The 22,200-nt window shown below is 42.0% G+C and overlaps 1 protein-coding gene across 1 annotated transcript; it reads left to right on the top strand.

Moving 5' to 3' along the window:
* Window positions 1-6,034: 6,034 nt before the first annotated feature.
* Window positions 6,035-11,513, top strand: LOC124034092 (RING finger protein 37-like). The gene is made up of 7 exons (XM_046346830.1): window positions 6,035-6,176; window positions 7,246-7,313; window positions 8,012-8,113; window positions 8,241-8,974; window positions 9,117-9,889; window positions 10,049-10,240; window positions 10,881-11,513. The coding sequence occupies exons 1-7, from the start codon at window positions 6,074-6,076 to the stop codon at window positions 11,150-11,152; spliced, it is 2,244 nt and encodes a 747-aa protein (XP_046202786.1). The 5' UTR covers window positions 6,035-6,073; the 3' UTR covers window positions 11,153-11,513.
* The last annotated feature ends 10,687 nt before the right edge of the window (window positions 11,514-22,200 follow it).

The raw sequence follows: 22,200 nt of genomic DNA, 5'->3' as shown, positions 1-22,200 counted from the left end.
TGTTCTGTTCTCAAAATATTATTTACATGGGTAGAACTTCAGGGAAATTGAGGTTCTGCAATGAAGTTTCCATCTGAATTGGAAGAATGTGACCTTACTCGGTGGGATTCAATACAATAGCAAAGTTCATTTAAACGGTATATGCTGCCCAACATATTTCTAAACAATTAATGTGATTACTTAAAATTACATTTTAGCCCAGCAGTATATAAATTAAGGCTTTGCTTTCACTAGTTTCTCAACAGTGTAGCTGACAAGGGGCTGAAGGTGAGGGTGACTGATTTCCCAGGTATGGTGGGTGAGGAGTAATGAATGTATGGGTTGATTTCCCCTGACAACATCTGTGACCTCATCTCCAGGTGTAGACTGTCAGGTCAGTAATTCTGCTGGTGGTTTGTTTCTTGACGCCTGCTTCATTTGTGTTTTTCCTGCTAATTTGCTAGTTCAGGGACTCCTGCATGTGTATTCTCAACTCATCTCGGTCTGCAAAGCCTGGTGGGATCATGTCAGAGGCATTTCAGTCTTGCAGGTCGTCCTGTGTTTCATGTCTTACCTCCAGATCTTTGCTGGGATGTGTGGGTTCTCTGCAGGTTGACATGCCAGTATGTCAACCCCCCCCCCCCTCTCGTTGCCATCCCAAGGGCAGACTTGTTCAGATGGTATAGTTTACTAACAAAGTAATAGTGTTACCTTTTGTACTGTGCAAAAATAGAAACGCAACATGAAGTGTTAGTCCCATGTTTCACGTACTGATAATTCCTGAAGTTGTCCTTAAGCACAAATTGCATTTAATGGTTTACATCCCTGTTAGTGAGCATTAATCCTTTAGCCAAGATAATCCAGCCATCTGTTTTGGCATAGCAAGATACTGACTTAAAGGCATGATCATTACACAGGTACACCTTGCGCTGGGGAGAAAAGCCACTCAAGTGCTTTTTTTTCTTTGTCACCGCCAAGGATGTCTCAAGTTCAGGGAGTGTGCAATTGGCATGCTTACTGCAGGAATGGCCACCGGTGGTTGACAGGATTGAATGTTAATTTCTACTATTTTAAAGAACTCTACAGTATGTCGAACCGGTCTCTCCATCGCAGACCATGTACCCACGCCAGCCCTCCACATCCGGCTTTACCTACGGGATCATCTGAGAACTGCCACCCGGGCAGCTGATGAAACTGGGTTTGCAGAACTGATGCATTTCTGCTCAAATCGTCTTGCGGAAGCTCATCTGCATAGTCGTCGTGACCAGGGTCTTGACCTAACTGCAGTTTGATGTTGTCATAGACTTCATTAGCCAAATTCTCAATTTCACTGGCACGCTGGAGATGTGTCCGCTTCACGGGTTTATCAGCGGTTTGCTGACGTGAACAGAGTGCCCCATGTTGGCGGTGGGTTTAGGGTATCGGTGTGCAAAAGCTACAGACAAACACAATTGCATTTAATTTATGTCAGTTTGAATGTGCAGAAATACCATTACCTGGAGGATGTCGTCCAATTTATCCGCCATCACCTCATGTTTCTGCAAGAACGCAAGCCCCCATGTTGCAAGGATCTGTACACAATTCCTGGAAGCTGAAAATGTCCCAGGATTCTCAATCAGGGACAACAATTGACAGCTGCCTCTGAGAACCATACTAGGCCGAACTCAAAAACCAACCGAAAACAGACTGCCCACCCAACTCACACCCTGACCATACTAAAACAGACAATAACAGAACTATGGTCAGAACGTGACACCATTCCAACTATTCCGCACGAGCCGATCCTTCTCTAATGAGGGTACCACCAACCTCCTGTGATACATGCATACATACAGTTGAAGTCGGAAGTTTACATACACTTAGGTTGGAGTCATTTACTAGTTTTCAAACACTCCAAATTTCTTGTTAACAAACTATAGTTTTGGCAAGTACAACTGTTTAGACAGATTATTTCACTTAATTCACTATCACAATTCCAGTGGGTCAGAAGTTACCATACACTAAATTGACTGTGCCTTTAAACAGCTTGGAAAATTCCAGAAAATTATGTCATGGCTTTAGAAGCTTCTGATAGGCTAATTGACATCATTTGAGTCCATTGGAGGTGTACCTGTGGGTGTATTTCAAGACCTACCTTCAAACTCAGTGCCTCTTTGCTTGACATCATGCGAAAATCAAAATAAATCAGCCAGGACCTCAGAAAAAAATTGTAGACATCCACAAATCTGGTTCATCCTTGAGAGCAATGTCCAAACACCTGAAGGTTCCACGTTCATCTGTACAAACAATAGTACTCAAGGATAAACACCATGGGACCACACAGATGTCATATCGCTCAGGAAGGAGAGGCGTTCTTTCTCCTAGAGATGAACATACTTTGGTGCCAAAAGTGCAAATCAATCAAAGAACAGCAGCAAAGGACCTTGTGAAGATGCTGGAGGAAACGGGTACAAAAGTATCTATATCCACAGTAAAACGAGTCCTATATCGAGATAACCTGAAAGGCCGCTCAGCAAGGAAGCAGCCACTGCTCCAAAACCACCATAAAAAAGCCAGACTACGGTTTGCAACTGCACATGGGGACAAAGATCTTACTTTTTTGGAGAATTATGGCAGGGGGAGGCTTGCAAGCTAACAAACACCATCCCAACCATGAAGCACTTGGGTGGCAGCATCATGTTGTGGGGGTGCTTTGCTGCAGGAGGGGCTGGTGCACTTCACAAAATAGATGGCATCCTGAGGGAGGAGAATTATGTGGATATATTGAAAGAACATCTCAAGACATCAGTCAGGAAGTTAAAGCTTGCTCGCAAATGGGTCTTCCAAATGGACAATTACCCCAAGCATACTTGCAAAATGTCTTCAGGACAACAAAGTCAAGGTATTGGAGTGGCCAACTCAAAGCACTGACCTAAATCCTATAGAACATTTGTGGGCAGAACTGAAAAAGTGTGTGCGAACAAGGAAGCCTATAAACCTGACTTAGTTACACCAGCTCTGTCAGGAGGAATTGGCCAAAATTCACCCAATTTATTGTGGGAAGCTTGTGGAAGTCTACCTGAAATGTTTGACCCAAGTTAAACAATTTAAAGGCAATTCTACCAGATACTAATTGAGTGTATGTAAACTTCTGACCCACTGGGAATGTGATGAAATAAAAGCTGAAATAAATCATTTTCTCTACTATTATTCTCTACTATTATACTATTATTCTGACATTTCACATTCTTAAAATAAAGTGGTGATCCTAACTGTCCAAAGACAGGGAATTTTTACTAGGATTAAATGTCAGGAATTGTGAAAAACTCAGTTTAAATGTATTTGGCTAAGATGTATGTAAACTTTCGACTTCAACTGTACATACATACTAATGGGGGCTGGTGGTGGGAGCTATAGGAGGACGGGCTCATTGTAATGGCTGGAATGGAATAATTGGAACGGTATCAAACATATAGAAACCACATTTGACTCTGTTCCATTTATTCCAGTCCAGCCATTACAATAAGCCTGTCCTCCTATAGCTCCTCCCACCAGCCTCCACTGATACATACATACAGTACGTACGTACATACATACATACATACATACATACAGTACGTACAGTGGCAAGAAAAAGTATGTGAACCCTTTGTAATTAAATGGATTTCTGCATAAATTTGACCTATAATTTGATCTTCATCTAAGTCACAACAATAGACAAACAATGTGCTTAAATCAATAACACACAAATGATTGTGTTTTTCTTGTCTACTTTGAATACATAATTTAAACAATCACAGTGTAGGTTGGAAAATGTATGTGAACCCCTAGGCTAATGACTTCTGCAAAAGCTAATTGGAGTCAGGAGTCAACTAACCAGAAGTTGAATCAATAAGACGAGATTGGAGATTTTGGTTAGAACTGCCCAACCCCATGAGATATTCACCAAATTTGAGTTTGCTATTCACAAGAAGCATTACCTGATGTGAACCATGCCTCGAACAAAAGAGATCTCAGAAGACCTACGATTAAGAATTGTTGCCGTGCATGGAGCTGGAAATGGTTACAAAGTATCTCTAAAAGTCAGTCCACGGCAAGACAAATTGTCTATAAATGGAGAAATTTCAGCACTGTTGCTACTCTCCCTAGGAGTGGCCGTCCTGCAAAGATGACTGCAAGAGCACAGCGCAGAATGCTCAATGAGGTGAAGAAGAATCCTAGAGTGTCAGCTAAAAACGTACAAAAATCTCTGGAAGATGCTAACATCTCTGTTGACGAGTATACAATACGTAAAACACTAATCAAGAATGGTGTTCTTGGGAGGACATCATGGAAGAAGCCACTGCTGTCCAAAAAAAAAAACATTGCTGCACATCTGAAGTTTGCAAAAGAGCACCTGGATGTTCCACAGCGCTACTGGCAAACTATTCTGTGGACAAACTAAAGTTGAGCTGTTCGGAAGGAACACACAACACTATGTGTGGAGAGAAAAAAAAGGCACAGCACACCAACATAAAAACCTCATCCCAACTGTAAAGTATGGTGGAGGGAGCATCATGGTTTGGGGCTGCTTTGCTGCCTCAGGGCCTGGACAGCTTGCTATCATCGACGGAAAAATGAATTCCCAAGTTTATCAAGACATTTTGCAGGAGGCAATATGTCTGCCAATTGAAGCTCAACAGAAGTTAGGTGATGCAACTAGACAACAACCCAAAGACAGAAGTAAATCAACAACAGAATGGCTTGAACAGCCATGGCTTGAACACTCCCTTCTGGAGTGGCCCAGTCAGTTCTGACCTCAACCCGATTGAGATGCTGTAGCTTGACCTCCAGTGAGCGGTTCACACCAGACATCCCAAGAGTATTGTGGAACTGAAACAGTTTTGAAAAGAGGAATAGTCCAAAATTCCACCTGAATGTTGTGCAGGTCTGATCTGCAACTACAGAAAACATTTGGTGAAGGTTATTGCTGCCAAAGGAGGGTCAACCTGTAATTAAATCCAAGGGTTCACATAATTTTTCCAACCTGTACTGTGAATGTTTACAACGTGTGTTCAATAAAGACATGACATTTTTTAATTGTTTGTATGTTCTTAGTTTAAGCAGACTCTGTTTGTCTATTGTTGTGACTTAGACTTATATCTATATATATACATATATATACATATATATATACATACATATATATATACATACATATATATATATATATATATATATATATATATATACATATATATATATATATATATATATATATATATATATATATATATATATATATATATATATATATATATATATATATATATATAAAACAAGCACCAACGTAAAAATGCCAAGGCCACTCCAGTATGTGTAGACTATCCCTAGTGCATAGCAGAGAAGGCTCTCTGCAGGTCTATATCTATCATTATGGGTTAAGTTGAGTCATGGGACAGAGTAAATTAAGCTGCTTACACATTTTTTTTACTTAATGAAGTATTCAAATTACCTTTTAAAACCATTTCCCAAACACAATTCAATGCAATCACAATGATTTTTTGCCTTTAATACTTTTAAGCAACTTTTAACACAGGCTTAACAAATAACAAACCCAAACTTTTTGGAAACACTTAACATAGGCAGGACCCTGTTCCCCAGTCATAATTATTGTTTTTTTACCTAATTTGCTTACCACTTTTCCCATGTGGTTTCTTACTTTACAGACTCCATGAAATGATTAGCTTTTCCTAAATATTTGTTAAAATTATTACTTTTGTGTTTGATTCCCTAGAAACAATGGTGGCTCAATTTACACCAATCTCCCCTAGGTGCCATTATCTAATAAATCTGTCAAGGTACTGCTGCTATTCTGATGTAAACCTATCTTGCCACATCAAAACAATTAACCATTTAGAATTAAGAAAAATACTTTAAATCATAGCAGAGAAGCTGTAAGAACAGCTTTAACATTGTAGGCCTATCTGCTTTTGGCATCATAGTGGCATACTCAGAGCCATTTTATGGCACAAGGTAGTTGCAATCATGAAAATAGTTGACGAAGTGAAATTTGTCCCTCTTCTCTTTCCTTACATTAGCTAGCTAGCTAGTAGTCAGTGTTTTGGTTAAATGCATGCCAAAGTGGTCCCTCCAGAGAAAAGCTCAAGTGATTGTATCTTCATATATTTCAGACAGTTCGTGTGAGCTCTTCTACGAGAACATTAGCAGGAAGCACGGTAAACTCAGATAGCTTGATTAGCCAACTTTCTGCAAGAAGTTGACGTTAGACCAGTTTCTGTAAACAAAACCTAGCTAGCTAGCTAGCTAGCGAACGTTCGCTGGCAATTAAGCAACCAACGTTAGCCAGAGAGACCCCATCGTCGGGTCTATGGCTAGGAAACAACCAATGAAGTACTACCTAACTAGTTGGTTATCTTTAGAGATGAAAGGGCCAACATAAATTACAGAATATTGTCATTAGTCGACCGTTTGTATGTGGAATAGGCTATAATGTGTTCAAATGCTATTATGTAGCTAGCATATATGCCTCTGTAGCGTTATCTAGCTAGCTAACGTGTCTATGTTGTGTTGTGGAGGAATAGCTAGGCTAAATGAACATGACTATATAACGCCAGATAGGATACTAAATGGCATAATTGTATATATTTTTTATTTACTGTTACGGCATTTTTCTTTGCGTTCCATTAGAATGTAGTGTCATCCTCCTTACGATTTATTGGATGTAACATAGTGCTATGAGTTATATATTGCTTCCCAAGAGATTGTCTACTTGATTCAAGGAAACAATTGTTGTAAATTAATGTGAAACTAAATAAAAGTGCCCCTTTCTAGGACAAGGTCATCTGACCGCTCACAGTGGAGAGAGGTCAAGGGTTATTGCAATTCTGAAGAGAAACAATTTCGTTCAGTTTGTAGCTATTACTGCCTGTGTAGAACTTCATTGTATGTTTATGATTCACAACACACTGACCTTACTCTTCCCCTTGTCACTGTAAGAAATATTTGCTGTGTAGATGTATGTCTTTTTTTTACACTGAACAAGAATTTACCTTTAGGGACAATAAATATCTAGGCAATTGAATGGAATTATTCATCATCTCTGTCATACATCCACACGCGTGCTGTCATGTGTGATCAGTAGGGTTGGCACTTGTTTTGCTACACCTGGTTTAGACTGTTGTCTGAAAGATTTTCATAATTCCACCGAGTAAGTTGGTAACCCTTATGAGGAGAGCAATTTCTAGTTTAGAAGTTAACGTTGATTTTATTTTTTATTTTTTTCAGCAAGTGTGAAGACCATGGTGGTGAATCTCTGCCTGCCACATTTCAAGACCACCATCCAGTGTGACAAGGTACAAAACATTTTACATTGCGTTAGGATTTTATGGACCGGAGCTGACATTATCCCCCCCCTTCCATGGGTTGTTTTCTAGCGTTGGTTCAATGTGTCAGCTAACAATCTGAACAAAGGTTGTATGCTTTATTTAAAAAAATAAAAATGTGATTTAACGTTTCTTCTAAGTAAAACCTCTAAAATGAGCATTCTTATTGGAAAAGTTCAGATACTTGCTTTCCTCCTGGGTGCGAACCTGGCATCCAACTGAAAAAGCCACCTTTCCTTTTTGTCTCGTCTCACCCTTTTGTCCTTCTTTAATCATGTTCTGTCTTCTGGGGTTTATGGAGACGAGGAGGAAAAAGAGCTAGGGTGAGAGATGTGCGCTAGAATGAGAGGAAGAGGTTGGGAGGAGAGGGACAAGTGTGGGAGGTTGAATCACAGCTGACCTTGCTCTGTTCCTCGCTTTGTATTATAGGCTGAATGATACTCTCTTGGCTAGTCCTTATTATTCTTCTGGGAGTGAATCTTCAACCTTTTCTCTTTTACCTCTCCCTCTCTCCTTTCATTCTCCACCTCTTTCCCTTACCTCACTTTACCCCTCATAACTTATCTCTTCAACCCTATCTCCTTCTCCTCCTCCTTTCCATCCCTCTCCCCTTCCTCACTCTTCACCCTCCTCTCTCCTCTCTACTTTTCCCACTCTCCCTCATCTAGCTGTGTGCAGATGGGTATGACGTCACCAACCTCCTATCGGCCGACCCAACTGTCCGGAGGCGGGGTTTTAAGCTGGAGTACTTCCTTCGGCCACCCGTTCAGGTGAGCTTACGCTCTAGAATATTTAGAGGTTAATCTTAGGACATCACTGTCTTATTCATCATCTCTTTCTAGAGAAGTGGTCATTTTGGGTGTGTTTCTGTCTAATCTTCCCTTTATCTGACCCTAGGTGACACTGCAGTTTGGTTTCCAGGTGGAAGTGTGTCGGGTGGATGTGGAGCTGTGGCCCTGGGGGATGGACCGTGGACAGGCCTGCAAGAGGCTGGAGATCAGCACCAGCTCTGATCCCCCACTCCCTCACAACCACAGCCTAGAGCAGGGCCAAAGTCAGGTCCAACAAGGCCAAGAGAAGGGCCAGCAATGGGATCAAGCCAAGTCCCAATTCAAAGGCCACCAATGGAGCCTCCAGGCCCAACAGTGGAGCCTACAAGGCCAGGAGAAGAGCCAGCAATGGGCCCAACGTGGCCAAACTCAGAGTCACACAGACACCAGCCAGGGGGATTTCCGCCTAGTGGGACGCTGTGAACTAAGAGAAGAGACCCATGTCAGTTTCTCCCATCCCTGTTTCCGCCCGCGCCCTCCCTTTCCCTCCCTGCCACCGCCCCCCCGAGAGGGGTGTAGACAAGAGGAGCTGTGGAGCAGGGGGCCGCTCTCACTAGGCTCTGTGAAGCAGCTCCGTGTGTCAGTGCCGTACGGTGCGGGTGCCTCCGCGATGGGGCTCAAGGCACTGGCAGTGTGGGGGCTGCCTTCTCGCTGCTGCCCTCCAGAGGAGGCGGAGAGGGTGAGAATAGCACATGAGAATGCTAGCCTGAGACCAGCGCCACAGCTTAGCCACTTGACATCAGCGCAGTCTCCACCTGTCGTTCAACCACAGCCACTGTCACAGACGACAACAGCAACTAGGTAAAGTGTGTATTAAATGCTGACTGTTTTCAACACAATATATGATGCAAGGTGAATTGTAATTCTGTTCCACAAGCCAAAGGCAAGATCTCTGGGACGATAATAATGTTCTGTATTTTTCTCGGTCCAACCCCACTCCCAGCCTCCTGCAGGTCCCTGAGGATTTCCTGGACCCCCTGACCCAGGAAGTGATGCTGCTCCCTATGTTGCTGCCCAGCGGAGTGTCTGTGGACAGCTCCACTCTGGAGGAGTACCAGAGGAGGGAAGCTACCTGGGGTCGTGTCCCCAACGACCCCTTCACCGGTGTCCCCTTCATCCCTGAGGCACAGGCCCTCCCCAACCCCCACCTGAAGAGCCGCATCGACCGCTTCCTGCTTCAGACAGGGTTAGAGGTCAGGGAGGGGATGGTGGGGAGGCAGGTCCAGGGGGAGAGTCCGCACACCTCCAGGCTCATACCCCCAGAGAGGACTGGGGACAGTGGGGACTCTGCTGTCACTACTGCTGCTGCTGCTATAGAGTCAGCCAACCACCAGGGTGCACTTAGCAGAAACAGCGGGACACTCACACAGACTACCCAAAAACGTGCAGAAAGTGTAAATACTGAGAGGAGCCACTCTACACAACAAAGGGGAACCGGAGCTTTTAACAACAGGGTGAAGAATGGGAAGGACCGGTGTGCTGGTAAAGTTGGTCATAAAGAAGGGGTAGTGGATAGAGTGAGTCCCCAGGATATAGGGCCAGATTTGGGGAGTAGGAGGAAGAGAGAGCTGGAGGTTTGGGCCACTCTGATCCGCTCTAAGGGAAAGGGTGAGCCCACCGCGGCCAAAGCAGCCTCTGCTAGTGCTGGTCACGCCAAGGAGCTACTTCCTGACTCGAAAAGACTAAGAACAGACACAAACTCCACTATCTCCACAGGTAAGTGGTAAACTGGTGTAGACAATTCAAAAATATTGAGAGCAAAACATCAAGGCATTCATTCTCTTGCAAGTTCAAAGGCCTTTATTGAAGGTTGGATCTATCAAATATTTGAATGTGTCACTCATGAGAGTTGCTGTGTTATTCCTTTTGTTCCAGCCACCGTTCCCAGCGGTAGCTCCCATGAGCATTGTTCGTCTGCCAGTCTAGACCATGAGCAGCGTTTGTCTGCCAGTCTAGACCAGGCCCTTCTCTCAGCCCTGCAGGGTCGACCCTCCTTTACCTCCTACACCTCCCAAACCCCCCAGGTCCAACACAAACACACAGACACACCCGCTGACACCCCAACAGGTAGGAGCAGCGGCTAGTGGCTGGTATGAATATGGCTAAGATGTATCTTTTCCTCGAAGTAATCACTGATCTGACAAGGAAAAACAATTCAGTGGAATCCTGTTTTTTCTCTTCTCCAATCCCGTTCAGAAAAGTGATTACTTCAATTAAAATGGCTGTAATGCTTTTATAAGGTTTTCCATCAACTTCAGGGTTGAGAGTACGAATGAATGACGGGGAAAAGTATTGAGTTGACTAGTCATTAGTTGAACAAGTTAGATGGTTAAGTAGTGGGATGTTGCCTAGTTACCAGGGAGAAAGGCACTTAAAACATAGAGAGGCAGTCCAACGGCAGGATTTTCAGGCCTACTACACTGTACCAAGGTCTTTCAGTTTGTTATTTTCACCTCCAGTATGTGTGCAGAGATGGGTCAAGATGGGTCTTTCTTTATACTGGATCCTCTGCGACTTGCCATTAAAGTGTTATTTCCATTGCTGTAATTCCTGTAGTTTGTTGATGGCCTTTTTTCAATAATGTTTCAGTTGATGGAGAGTGAATACAGTGGTCTGTGAGAGAGGAAATAAAAATGGAACAGATACTCATTCAAGGTTATATGTACTGCTCAATACGTGTTCTCTTTCTCTCCTTCACCCTCTATAGCTTTTCCTATTTCTCTCCTTCCCCCCCTTCTCTCTCCCCTTCCCTTTCTCTCTCTCCCAGGTGAGAACAGGTGTGGTTCATGTTCCTGCTCTCTGTCCGTCTACTCGACCTCTCCGTCAGCATACCGCCTGCCCTGTGGTCACTTCCTGTGCCGCCCCTGCCTACACAGGAAGTCCCGCCCACTTGTCACCACAGCAATGCCCAATCACATCCTGTGTCCCACCTGCAATATCCCTGCCTCTTCCAGTAACATCACACGTGTGCATCACTGAATGAAAAAATTTGTGGTATTAGCCACTGAACAACCCTACTCACTGAAAACATGTGTGTTGTTAACCACCACCGGACTCCCACTCACTGTACACGCCTGTGCTCTTCACTGCAAATGTGAGGGGTGGACATTGGAGGAAACAGATTACAATGGGACTCTTTATTATCCCTTGGGCCTTGATAAACAAATACACCTGTCTTGTGCTGCCCCTCTACCCCACTCCCCAACAGAAGTCATTAAAACGTTTACAGACTAAACTTCTTAAATTTATGTTTTAGTTTGGTTTATTAATTGTGGTGATGTTGGTCGTACTTGCACTCAAGTATCATAACTTAAGGAGAGTGTGTCTCTGTTTCTGCTTTATCTAACTTGTCTTGCCAAACAAGGCAATATTGTAGCACCACAGCCTTTTGTCAGCTGCCGTTGTATAGATTGATCAGAGAGGAATAGAAAAGTGTGTTCAGTCACAGAAAGGTTGGGGGAGATGGAGAATGAGAGAGAACAGAGTGGTCCAAGGTTGCTGTATCTGAGTGGCCAGTACAGAAAAACCTCTTTGCTGATCCCACCCCCCCCTGTTTTCAAGATTCAAAATATATTTTGCCACAATTAGTCTCAAACATAAAGACAAAAATGTTAATTGACAGGGACTTCGTACATAGGTCATTTAAAGCAACTTCATAGGTGAATAGATTTATCTATACTATTATCCCTCTCATTCTCTTCTCTTCGGCCTTTTCACATTTGGGCAAAAGTCCGTCCTCTCTCCTCCGTGACCCGGAAACTGAAAAGTGGTCGAGGATAGTGTCAATATGATTGTAGGTGAACGCAAGAGTGTCTTCCCCCCCCCTCGATAGCCACCTTTCATCGAGGACAGTCGTGTATCCTACCCGAGTCCTTCGTAGAAGAGTTTTGAAGTTGAGGAAAAGGCCCTTGCCTTCTCTATTCCTCTCATCCGTCTCATTATGAGGACCCTTGAGTTGTTTGCTGAAGGCTAAAGCACCTCAAATCTCTAGGCAATCGATGAAGAGTGAGAGGTAGAGAAAGTGACAGTGAACAGAGTGCTCCCAAGGCTGACGTGTCATTGTGAGTGAACAAAGCAAAACCATGTGCTGAACTGACCACTGGAGGCCTGTACTAGATCAACATCCCTCTGCTCCCTCTCCTCCTTTCTACCATCTCAACTGACAGAAGGAGGCCAGTACAACATGGAACTCGTCTACACCTGTTTATTCAATCCAATTCAGTTGTGTACTTTATTTATTTTACAAGGGCCAATTGTGTTATACAAATCTGGGAAGAAAGCTCTGGGCATTTTGTGATCCTGAGGCGAAAGAAACGCACACCCATTTAGGCGAGGTACTGGCAAGCAGAGTAGAACACTTAAAAAAATAAAGGAGAACCGCACACTCTTGGAGCTCAGATGCAAAAATATTTATGTCCAACATTTCAAAAGACAAGCTGTCTTCATCAGGGTATAATGACACACTATTGAGATGACTCATTTATATAGTGTCAAAAGAGACAGGATAGCGTACGATCATAGATACAATTTGGCTACATAAGCCTACAAACATTTACAATTGCAAAATCACAATAATCACAAGTCTGGCTTCAGATCGAAGTTTATGTTGAGACCATTTTGTGATCCCCACACCGCAATCCTTACAAAGTATAGGAGTTAGGAAGTTGAGGTTGCAAGGGCAACGTAAAGCTGGACAAGTGTCTTGTCCCTGGTTCTCTGTAATGAGTGACTTGGCAGACAGCAATGTTGGTGTTATTTCTCTCTCTCTCACTGACACTCATTTTGGGGTTATTTATATGGGTAGAATTGGATATATATATATATTAAACATGCTCTCACATGTAAACCTTCTTTTGAACCACCTCAACCACATACAAGTATAGCAGAATGAGGTACTGTACTTATAATGTATAGACCTGTTTTTACAAAGGTATCTTGAAATGATTTTCTACTTATCAGAGGACCAGCCTCAACTCCCTATCACTCTCAGGAAGATAACAAGAACACAGTTACCCTCCTACTAAGCATATTTTGTCCTTTTGTATTTCTGAACAATCTGCCTGCTTAATTTCATTTGCTATTTACAAGTTAATCAGCAACATAATGACAGTTTATAAGAAGAACACAAACCTAAGCATGCATCAAGACACTCATCTAGAATACAATAATTAATCTGGTCATTTAAATGTCAGCTTGAGATGCAAATCTATATTGGCAGACATGTTTTGCTTATTTAGTCATCAATAAATAGAAACACATCTCGAAGGGAAACATATTTGTCACATTGTCCATGGAACACCTTCGCTGTGATATCATGTTTAAGTCTGTTTTACCTCTTGGACTTTTCTTTCCACATCATGTAAAGTAGTGTATTAAGGAACACTTTAGAAATATGCCATATAAATACCTAAACAATGATTATGCAATTATATTTTGTTCAAAAAAACATACCCCCACTGGGCACAGACGTTAATTCAACGTCTATTCCACATTGCTTCAAATGACGAGGAAACGACGTTGATTCAACCAGTGTATGACCAGTGGGTTGCTTTCATGCCACCTTGCTAGCTGCCACGTACAGGTACTAGTATGAAACTAGCTGTCACTAGTTACCACAGCCACAACGTTATAAACCTGCCTATTTCTACAATAGATTTTCTTAAAATGTGATTTTAAACCTAAACTTCACCACACTGCTGACCTTATGCCTAACCTTAAATTAAGACCAAAAAGCGCAGGAGAGGAAGAAGCGAAGCGAGAGGTTGTACATAGGCCAAAATCTGTCCGCAAAATAAACTCACAAAGTGAGGAGGTTTTGTATGGAGGTCAATGAGAGTGTCGAATTTGGTCAACGAAACATATACTTACTAATTTGCAATGTGGGGGTTATTTCGTAACGGTTAGGGTGTTACGAATGCACTGATAAAACAGGACGCACGTGGAATTTCGGCAACCTTAAAAATAAAAATTATATCGGAGGTGTGCCTGTTGTCATAGAGCTAGATAGAGGACTCATCTGGGATATAATCCACTTTAGCATGGACATTGCCATTGAGGGATTGCACCATTTTAAAGTTGTCAACTGTGCGGGAATGAAGAAGAAAATGGACTACTTTCAAATGGAGATCAATGGCGCTGCCAATGCTGTTACAGACACTATAACGGCACAGATACAAAGATATTTCTATCACCCGTTGTTCACACACGTATCTGCCCTCTCATTTGATAGAACAGCCTTTCTTAAAGTATGGGTCGACGTGTTAGAGTAAATGTATAATTATTTAATGAATTACTTGAATATTTTTTGACCAAGAACAACAGCGCTCTGTTCAGTGCGCCCTCTGCTTAGCGGTGTCAGTTTGGCAGCTGCGCGAGTGGGAGGGAGATACCCGTGTACTTCGCGGTTTACCAGATATTTTTTCTGCAGTTTCCTTGAAGATCACTCGGCGACCCAGCCAATGACTTGTCATTCCCACTCGCCGCTGCCTAAAATTTGACTGGGCTCAATCGCCATGAAACGCAAATACAGCGATGAGTTTCTCTCTGTTCGTTTCATACGAAATTTGAGAAGTAACAAGGAGCGCCCACGGTGTGTTTTGTGTTGGGAAGTGCTTAGTATGAAGGGTGAAGGGTGGGGAGGGCCAGAGGGGTGTGTGTGTGCGTGTGCGTGGAGAGAGTGCTGCGGCAGAGGCAGCTGTGTCAAGGAGTAGTTGCAGCACATCATGACAACGTTTTACCATTTGTAGCTAGGCTATTTAGATTTGTTTTTATGGAGACACACTTTTTCCGTATAACATTAACGCGCTAGAACCGATAACCGCGACAAATCATTGGAAAATGACTTTTGGCGCACAAGAGCTCTTTAGATAAATTCGCTCTGAAATAACATGTTGGCCTTTTTCAGGGGCTATAATATAGGCTACCTGCATCTAGCTCAGCAAACCATGACAAAGTTGAATGACAAAGTTGAATTACAATTTTAAACCCAGATGTTAGTCAGTATGCCTAGCCAATGCCTATTGATATAAGTAAATCTCGCAAATAGGCCATTAATAACGGTTTGTTGTCTTAACATCTGGCACAATTGCCAGAAAAGCTGGGTCCCAGGAAAACACAGAATTTCTCATTTGGGTCACAGGTTGAAAAAGTTTAAGAACCCCTGGGCTAGAACGGTCCCACCAGATCTCGCCTAGTCCCGCTTGCCTTCCATTTGTGAGGACATGTATTTCCATTGTTTAACCTTGTTCACATTGCAGGCCTTAATGCTCAAATCAGTTTTGTTTTTCTAATCTGTTTTGGAATACTGACTGTCCAAACAGAAAGTTACAAATGACTGTTCAGACAGCCGTCATTTGCTGACATGGCTACGCTAATTGTCATTGTAACGATGGGTGTGTGCGCAGTAGTTTACGCTGACTGGTCGGTGCTCGTGCTTCCTACTCAGAAGTTATGTAGCAAGCTAAGGTGACAATGCCTGCCATAGACTTTTCCCAGTTGCTTTGCATGTTCAAAATCATAGTGTAAGAACACAAGTGGCCTCACGAGTGGCACAGCGGTCTAAAGCAGTGCTTGAGGCGTCACTACAGACCCATGTTCGAGCCCAGGCTGTGTCACAGCCAGCCGTGACCGGGAGACCCATGAGGCGGCGCACAATTGGCCCAGCATCGTCTGAGTTAGAGGAGGGTTTGGGTTTTGGAATTCCTTGTCCTATAACGCTCTAGTGACTCCATGCGGCGCCTGCAACTGACTCTGGTCGCCAGCTGGACGGTGTTTCCTCCGACACATTGGTGCAGCTGGCTTCCGGGTTAGCGAGCAGTGTGTCAAGAAGCGGTGCGACTTGGCAGGGTCGTGATTCGGAGGACGTATGGCTCTCCAACTTCACCTCTCCTGAGTCCGTAGGGGAGTTGCAGCAATGGCAGAAGACCAATTGATGAGAAAAAGGGGTACAAAAAAGAAACAAGTATACACTTTTAAAGCCTCAGGCAGGATAAGATGATCCAACTTTCAAAATAAGTCATTTTTGGTGAGCCACAGCAGACTACTAGCTTCTTAGGTAGCTGTTTACTTTCCTAGCACATCCACTCATTTTCTCCTAAACAATTAACAAGCTAGTTAGCTACCACATGTTCTTGTCAAACTGTATGCCAAATAAATGCCAAATAACATTCTAAAAGCCACTTGAGGGCAATTTTTAAAAAATCAGATTTGACCATCCAGGAATCAGATTTGTATCTGACTTCAAACAACCTACAAAGGTGGTTTGAAATGTGGCTTGAAATATCTGATTGCATGTGCTTTTAAGCTCTTCCGACTGAAGGAAGAAGAACAGATTTGAATTGGATATGCCATAAAATAGGATTTGAGTCACTTCAAACTGCCAATGTGAACATGGCTTTACTCAAGTTGAAGGCCGCCCAGGGTACTGCAGGCTGCCATTGGCAACTAAATTAGGGCTATCCTTATCAATTCTTCTGTGTGCGATTGTAAAATAATCGGTTCAATAACATACACAATCCACATGCTATGGAAGGAACCTACCATCGTCCCCATTCCCAAAAAGTCTCCCCCGACTGAGTTCAACTATTACCGACTTGTTCCTCTCACATCACTGATCATGAAATGCTTGGAAATACTGGTTCTTAACATTCTACTGTTCACTCCTCCCTTGATCCCTACCAGTTTGTTTACAAACCTCAGGTGAGCGCATCAGTAGTGACTGTACTGCAGCTCACCTCCAGGAAACGGCGCAGTCGGACCACTTGATCCGGCTGATCCCTCACAACACACAACTTAAAAGTCAAATAATGGAATTAAGGAATATATAAGTATTAGGATGAGCAATGTCAGAGTGGCATCACTGCACGTTTCGGGAGGAGTTTCAGTTTCATGGTATCACCATAGTGAAAAATTCCATTGTAATTTCTCAGATTTATGCCTTTTGTCTGTTTCATATTTGTTTTATCAATTCATGTGTGAGCTGTGCCAAGAGTTTCCTCTTGAAGGACAATACATGTGATTCTGATTCTCCATCTGGTGTATTAGAAGCAATTATTGGTACCATGGTTGTCTTCCAATTTTTTTTTTTATTTACACTCAGATTGACCCCGAAGATTAAAATGTTATATGCACTATAGTGGGGGATCCTGTTTTCTGCTAATAATGCCTGCCCAGCCTTTTTATACATGACCCTAAGCATAATGGGATGTTAATTGCTTAATTAACTCAGGAACCACACCTGTGTGGAAGCACCTTCTTTCAATATAGACAACTTTATCCCTCATTTTCTCAAGTGTTTCCATTCATCTGGCAGTTACTTGTACATAAATAATTCATAAAAATTCAACCAAATTAGTGTACATGCAGTTTTGAATACAGACTAGATGTTTTCTTCTGCCAGGTTCAAAGTTCTCTTTTGTTGCTCAGATAATTTTGAATTTTGGATGCAGAGACAGACACTGTGTGACGTCTCTTTCTCCTCCCTCTCCCTTTCCCTCTCATTCCCTTGTTCTCTCTTTCTATTAACTTCAACCCTCTCCAAGCTCTGTGGTGTCCTGAAAACAAGTGACCACCTCCATCCCTCTATTCGTAGGGTCATACAGTCAAGGCCATTACGTGCCAGTTGTATAGACTACCTTGGCCAGGCAGTGCCTATACATCCCACCCCTGCACTGAGTGTTCTGTTATCTAGCTATCAGAACAGGTTATCTTTGGCTCTGTCCAGAAACATTGAAACAACCTCTAGCCCCTAACCCCCAGGCCCTTGTGCATGGCTCTGACTTATGCCGATCTAAAAGGATTGGATAGGTACAGTGTTTCCCATAGGATATTCTTCAGCATCAGTGGCATAGGTAGCAGGGAATTTTGGGGGTTAATCACTGTGAGAAGGTCACTTGTGGTGGGACATTCTACACCAAAATGCATGAAAATGTTTTCTTCCTTTGAAACTCATCTGAATATCGAGGACAATTTAAATGTATCTATTGATCTCAATGACATCACCAGAGAATTCTATGTTAACCCCAAACATGATTTAGCTAGTGTAACTTTACTGTATCTTTGCAAACAATTATTACAGCAATGTGGAGCTACAGGTGGCCTATAGGCTACATGAAGTTCCAGGGATACGTGTTGTTTCCAAACAGGGCACTTTCTGTCTGCCTAACATTATTGAACAAATAGTTTATTTCTGTTTCATACAAAGGGTGGATCTAATCCTGAGTGGTATTTACCTTTCTCCTTCCTTCTAAATGTGGGCAACCTACAACTCTCAAAGAACATGCAACAGCACCATCCAAAACAGAAAAGGAATAGGAAAAACTCTCAATTGAAAGGACATCATGGTGGCATTGGTTATGCCACACGGGAAGGACAAATAGTCTAACTGAATTGAGAAGCAAAATAGAATATGGCATGGCTTAGGCTAATGGGAATTGTTCATTTGCAGGGTACTAGGGGGTAACTAGCCCCCCCCTATGATCGATGTCTAATTGCTAACACAAAACAGCAACCCTTGGGGGAAAAAATGGTATGTGGATGAAGGTCATGCTTAGGCAAATTAACAATAAAGAGAAATAAATGCCTACAGTTTACACTTTTTTAAAGGTATTTCATGAAATGTTGTTTTTAGAAAAGGGGTGTTTTTTTAAAGTACCGGGGGTACCTTAGCCAGTACCGGGTTGCCAGTAACCCCTGTAGAAGATAATGGCATAGGGTTTCACAGAAGTGTGTTAAAATCCATTTAATGTGTGGGGTTTAAATTCTTAATATGCAATACTTAAAAGCTAAGTCTAGTTGTCTAATTTGAATTCTTTTTTATAAAAATATGGGGGGGAAATGGTGTTGCACATGTCCCCATTAATATCCGCAGTATAAGGAGATTTTATGTAAAGATCCTCTTTTTAACTCACCTGCACATTCATTTGATTTGTTCTTTCTCCTTTGTTCCTTTTCCATACAGTCCATTATGTACAATTGCACTAAATATTAGTTGAATAATGCAAGATTTTAAATCCCAGCAGTCTTTAAAATGACATTCAGGAGCGAAAGGTTTTCAATAGTTTTAAATTCATGTAAAAAAAGGTTCATTGGAATATTGGAATGTAATATACAGTTCCTTCGGAACGTTTTCAGACCCCTTGACTTTTATGTCACAGCCTTATTCTAAAAATTATTAAATAGTTTTTTTCCCCTAATCAATCTGCACACAATATCCCATTATGACAAAACAAAACAAGATTTTTTAAAACATTTTTGCTTATTTATTCAAAAAAATGTAATATGAAATATCATAATTGACATAAGTATTCACACCCTTTACTCAGTACATTGTTGAAGCACCTTTGGAAGAGATTACAGTTATGATGCTGCAAGCTTGGGACACCTACAATTGAAGTCGGAAGTTTACATACACCTTAGCCAAATACATTTCAACTCAGTTTTTCACAATTCCTGACATTTAATCCTAGAAAAAGGACTTGTTTTAGGTCAGTTAGGATCACCACTTTATTTTAAGAATGTGAAATGTCATAATAATGGTAGAGAAAATTATTTATTTCAGCTTTTATTTCTTTCATCACATTCCCAGTGTGTCAGAAGTTTGCATACACTCAATTAGTATTTGGTAGCATTGCCTTTAAATTGTTTAAAAGGTCAAACGTTTCGGGTAGCCATCCACAAGCTTCCCACAATAGGTTGGGTGAGTTTTGGCCCATTCCTCCTGACAGAGCTGGTGTAACTGAATCAGGTTTATAGACCTCCTTGCTCGCACACGCTTTTTCAGTTCTGTTGTGGCCACTCCAATACCTTGACTCTGTTGTCCTTAAGCCATTTTGCCATAACTTTGGAAGTATGCTTGGGGTCATTGTGCATTTGGAAGACCCATTTGCAACCAAGCTTTAAATTCCTGACAGATGTGTTGAGATGTTGCTTCAATATATCCACATAATTCTCCTCCCTCATGATGGCATCTATTTTGTGAAGTGCACCAGTCCCTCCTGCGTCAAAGCACCCCCACAACATGATGCTGCCACCCCCATGCTTCACGGTTGGGATGGTGTTCGTCAGCTTGCAAGCCTCCCCCTTTTTCCTCCAACGATGGTCATTATGGCCAAACAGTTCTATTTTTGTTTCATCAGACCAGAGGACATTTATCCAGAAAGTACGATATTTGTCCCCATGTGCAGTTGCAAACCGTAGACTGGCTTTTCTATGGCGGTTTTAGAGCAGTGGCTTCTTCCTTGCTGAGCAGCCTTACAGGTTATGTCGATATAGGACTTGTTTTACTGTGTATAAAGATATTTTTGTACTGGTTTCCTCCAGCATCTTCACAAGGTCCTTTGCTGTTGTTCTGGGATTGATTTGCACTTTTCACACCAAAGTACGTTCCATTCTAGGAGACAGAACTCGTCTCCTTCCTGAGCGGTATGACGGATGCGTGGTCTCATGGTGTTTATACTTGCATACTATTGTTTGTACAGATGAACGTTGTACCTTCAGGCATTTGGAAATTGCTCCCAAGGTTGAACCAGACTTGTGGGGGTCTACAATTGGTTTCTGAGGTCTGATTTCTTTTGATTTTCCCGTGATGTTAAGCAAAGCGGCACTGAGTTTGAAGTTAGGCCTTGAAATACATCCACAGGTACAGCTCCAATTTACTCAAATTATGTCAGTTAGCCTATCAGAAACTTCTAAAGCCATGACATATTTTTCTGGAATTTTCCAAGGTGTTTAAAGGCACAGTCAACTTAGTGTATGTAAACTTCTGACCCCCTGGAATTGAGATAAAGTGAAATAATCTGTCTGTAAACAATTGTTGGAAAAATGACTTGTGTCATGCACAAGGTAGATGTCCTAACCGAAATGCCAAAACTATAGTTTGTTAACAAGAAATTTGTGGAGTGGTTGAAAAATGAGTTTTAATGACTCCAACATAAGTGTATGTAAAGTCCGACATCAACTGTATATTTGGGGAGTTTTTCCCATTCTTCTATACAGATCCTCTCAAGCTCTGTCAAATTGGATGGGGAGCGTTGCTGCACATCTATTTTCAGGACTCTCCAGAGATGTTATATCGGGTTCAAGACCGAGCTCTGGCTGGCTGGGCCACTCTGGCTGGGCCGTTCATCTTTCCCTCAAGTAAAATTGGAGCACAACACATGAGCCTGCTCACTTCACTTCACTGCTCAAACCTTATCCTGTCCCCACCTGTGACTGAAAACAGGAGGGGCTCTCACTGAAAACCTGCCCAGGGACTTCAGTTGAAAATTAGCCGACTGGCTAAAACCGGTACTGTTACTGAAACGTTAATGAATAAAAATAAACAAGAAACTCAAAAACGTAGGTAGCTATCTAGCTATATGACATAAAAAGCTATGTAAAATAGTTGAAAGGCTATAAAGTAGCATTTAGTGTAAAACTGTCAGTCATTAGTGGAAACATTTACAACTGCAATTAAGTTACTTTATATTTTTTTTAATGTATTTTACCTCAGACGATCTGGTAGTAATATTGCTAGCTAGCACTCCTAGCAGCTTATGCCAACTAGCTAGCTGGCTAGCATTTACTGCTAGTGAAGTTGCTAGCTAGAAAGTTTACAAACAAATTATCTAAATTTTCCTCTCTAAACAAGTGGATTATTATGTTAAGGCTTTCCTACTTGTATATTTACAAATATAGATCTAACTTCATTGGAATATAACTACAACTTTTTCAAATTAGATTTTTTTTAATTAACTTACCATTTTGTTGAAATATCTCCAAAAGTTGTGATGACACATAGGACATTTTTTTGTTGAGCAAGAGCAGTGGCAGCCAGGGAAAATGTTGGGGAAATAATTTGGTGACATCTTGTGGTCTTAATGTGAATTACAGGGGGGTGGCAGTTACCCCTGGGGGCTAGTTACCCCCGAGTACCCTAACTCCATCACTAAAGGCAAATGTATGAAAAAACTCTGACGTCAAACAACTTTGAATGACAAACCCATCCCATATAAGTAACGGATAGCATCGAATATCTGTCAGTCATCCGT

Source organism: Oncorhynchus gorbuscha, linkage group LG04 (assembly GCF_021184085.1).
Source record: "Oncorhynchus gorbuscha isolate QuinsamMale2020 ecotype Even-year linkage group LG04, OgorEven_v1.0, whole genome shotgun sequence".
Lineage (NCBI taxonomy): Eukaryota > Metazoa > Chordata > Actinopteri > Salmoniformes > Salmonidae > Oncorhynchus > Oncorhynchus gorbuscha.
This window is presented reverse-complemented; position numbering and strand designations above follow the sequence as displayed.

Coding starts and splice junctions, on each gene's coding strand:
- LOC124034092 (XM_046346830.1), top strand. CDS start 6,074: ATGCCAAAGTGGTCCCTCCAGAGAAAAGCTCAAGTGATTGTATCTTCA. Junction 6,177..7,245: donor GAACATTAGCAGGAAGCACG/GTAAACTCAGAT, acceptor TATTTTTTTCAG/CAAGTGTGAAGACCATGGTG. Junction 7,314..8,011: donor CCACCATCCAGTGTGACAAG/GTACAAAACATT, acceptor TCCCTCATCTAG/CTGTGTGCAGATGGGTATGA.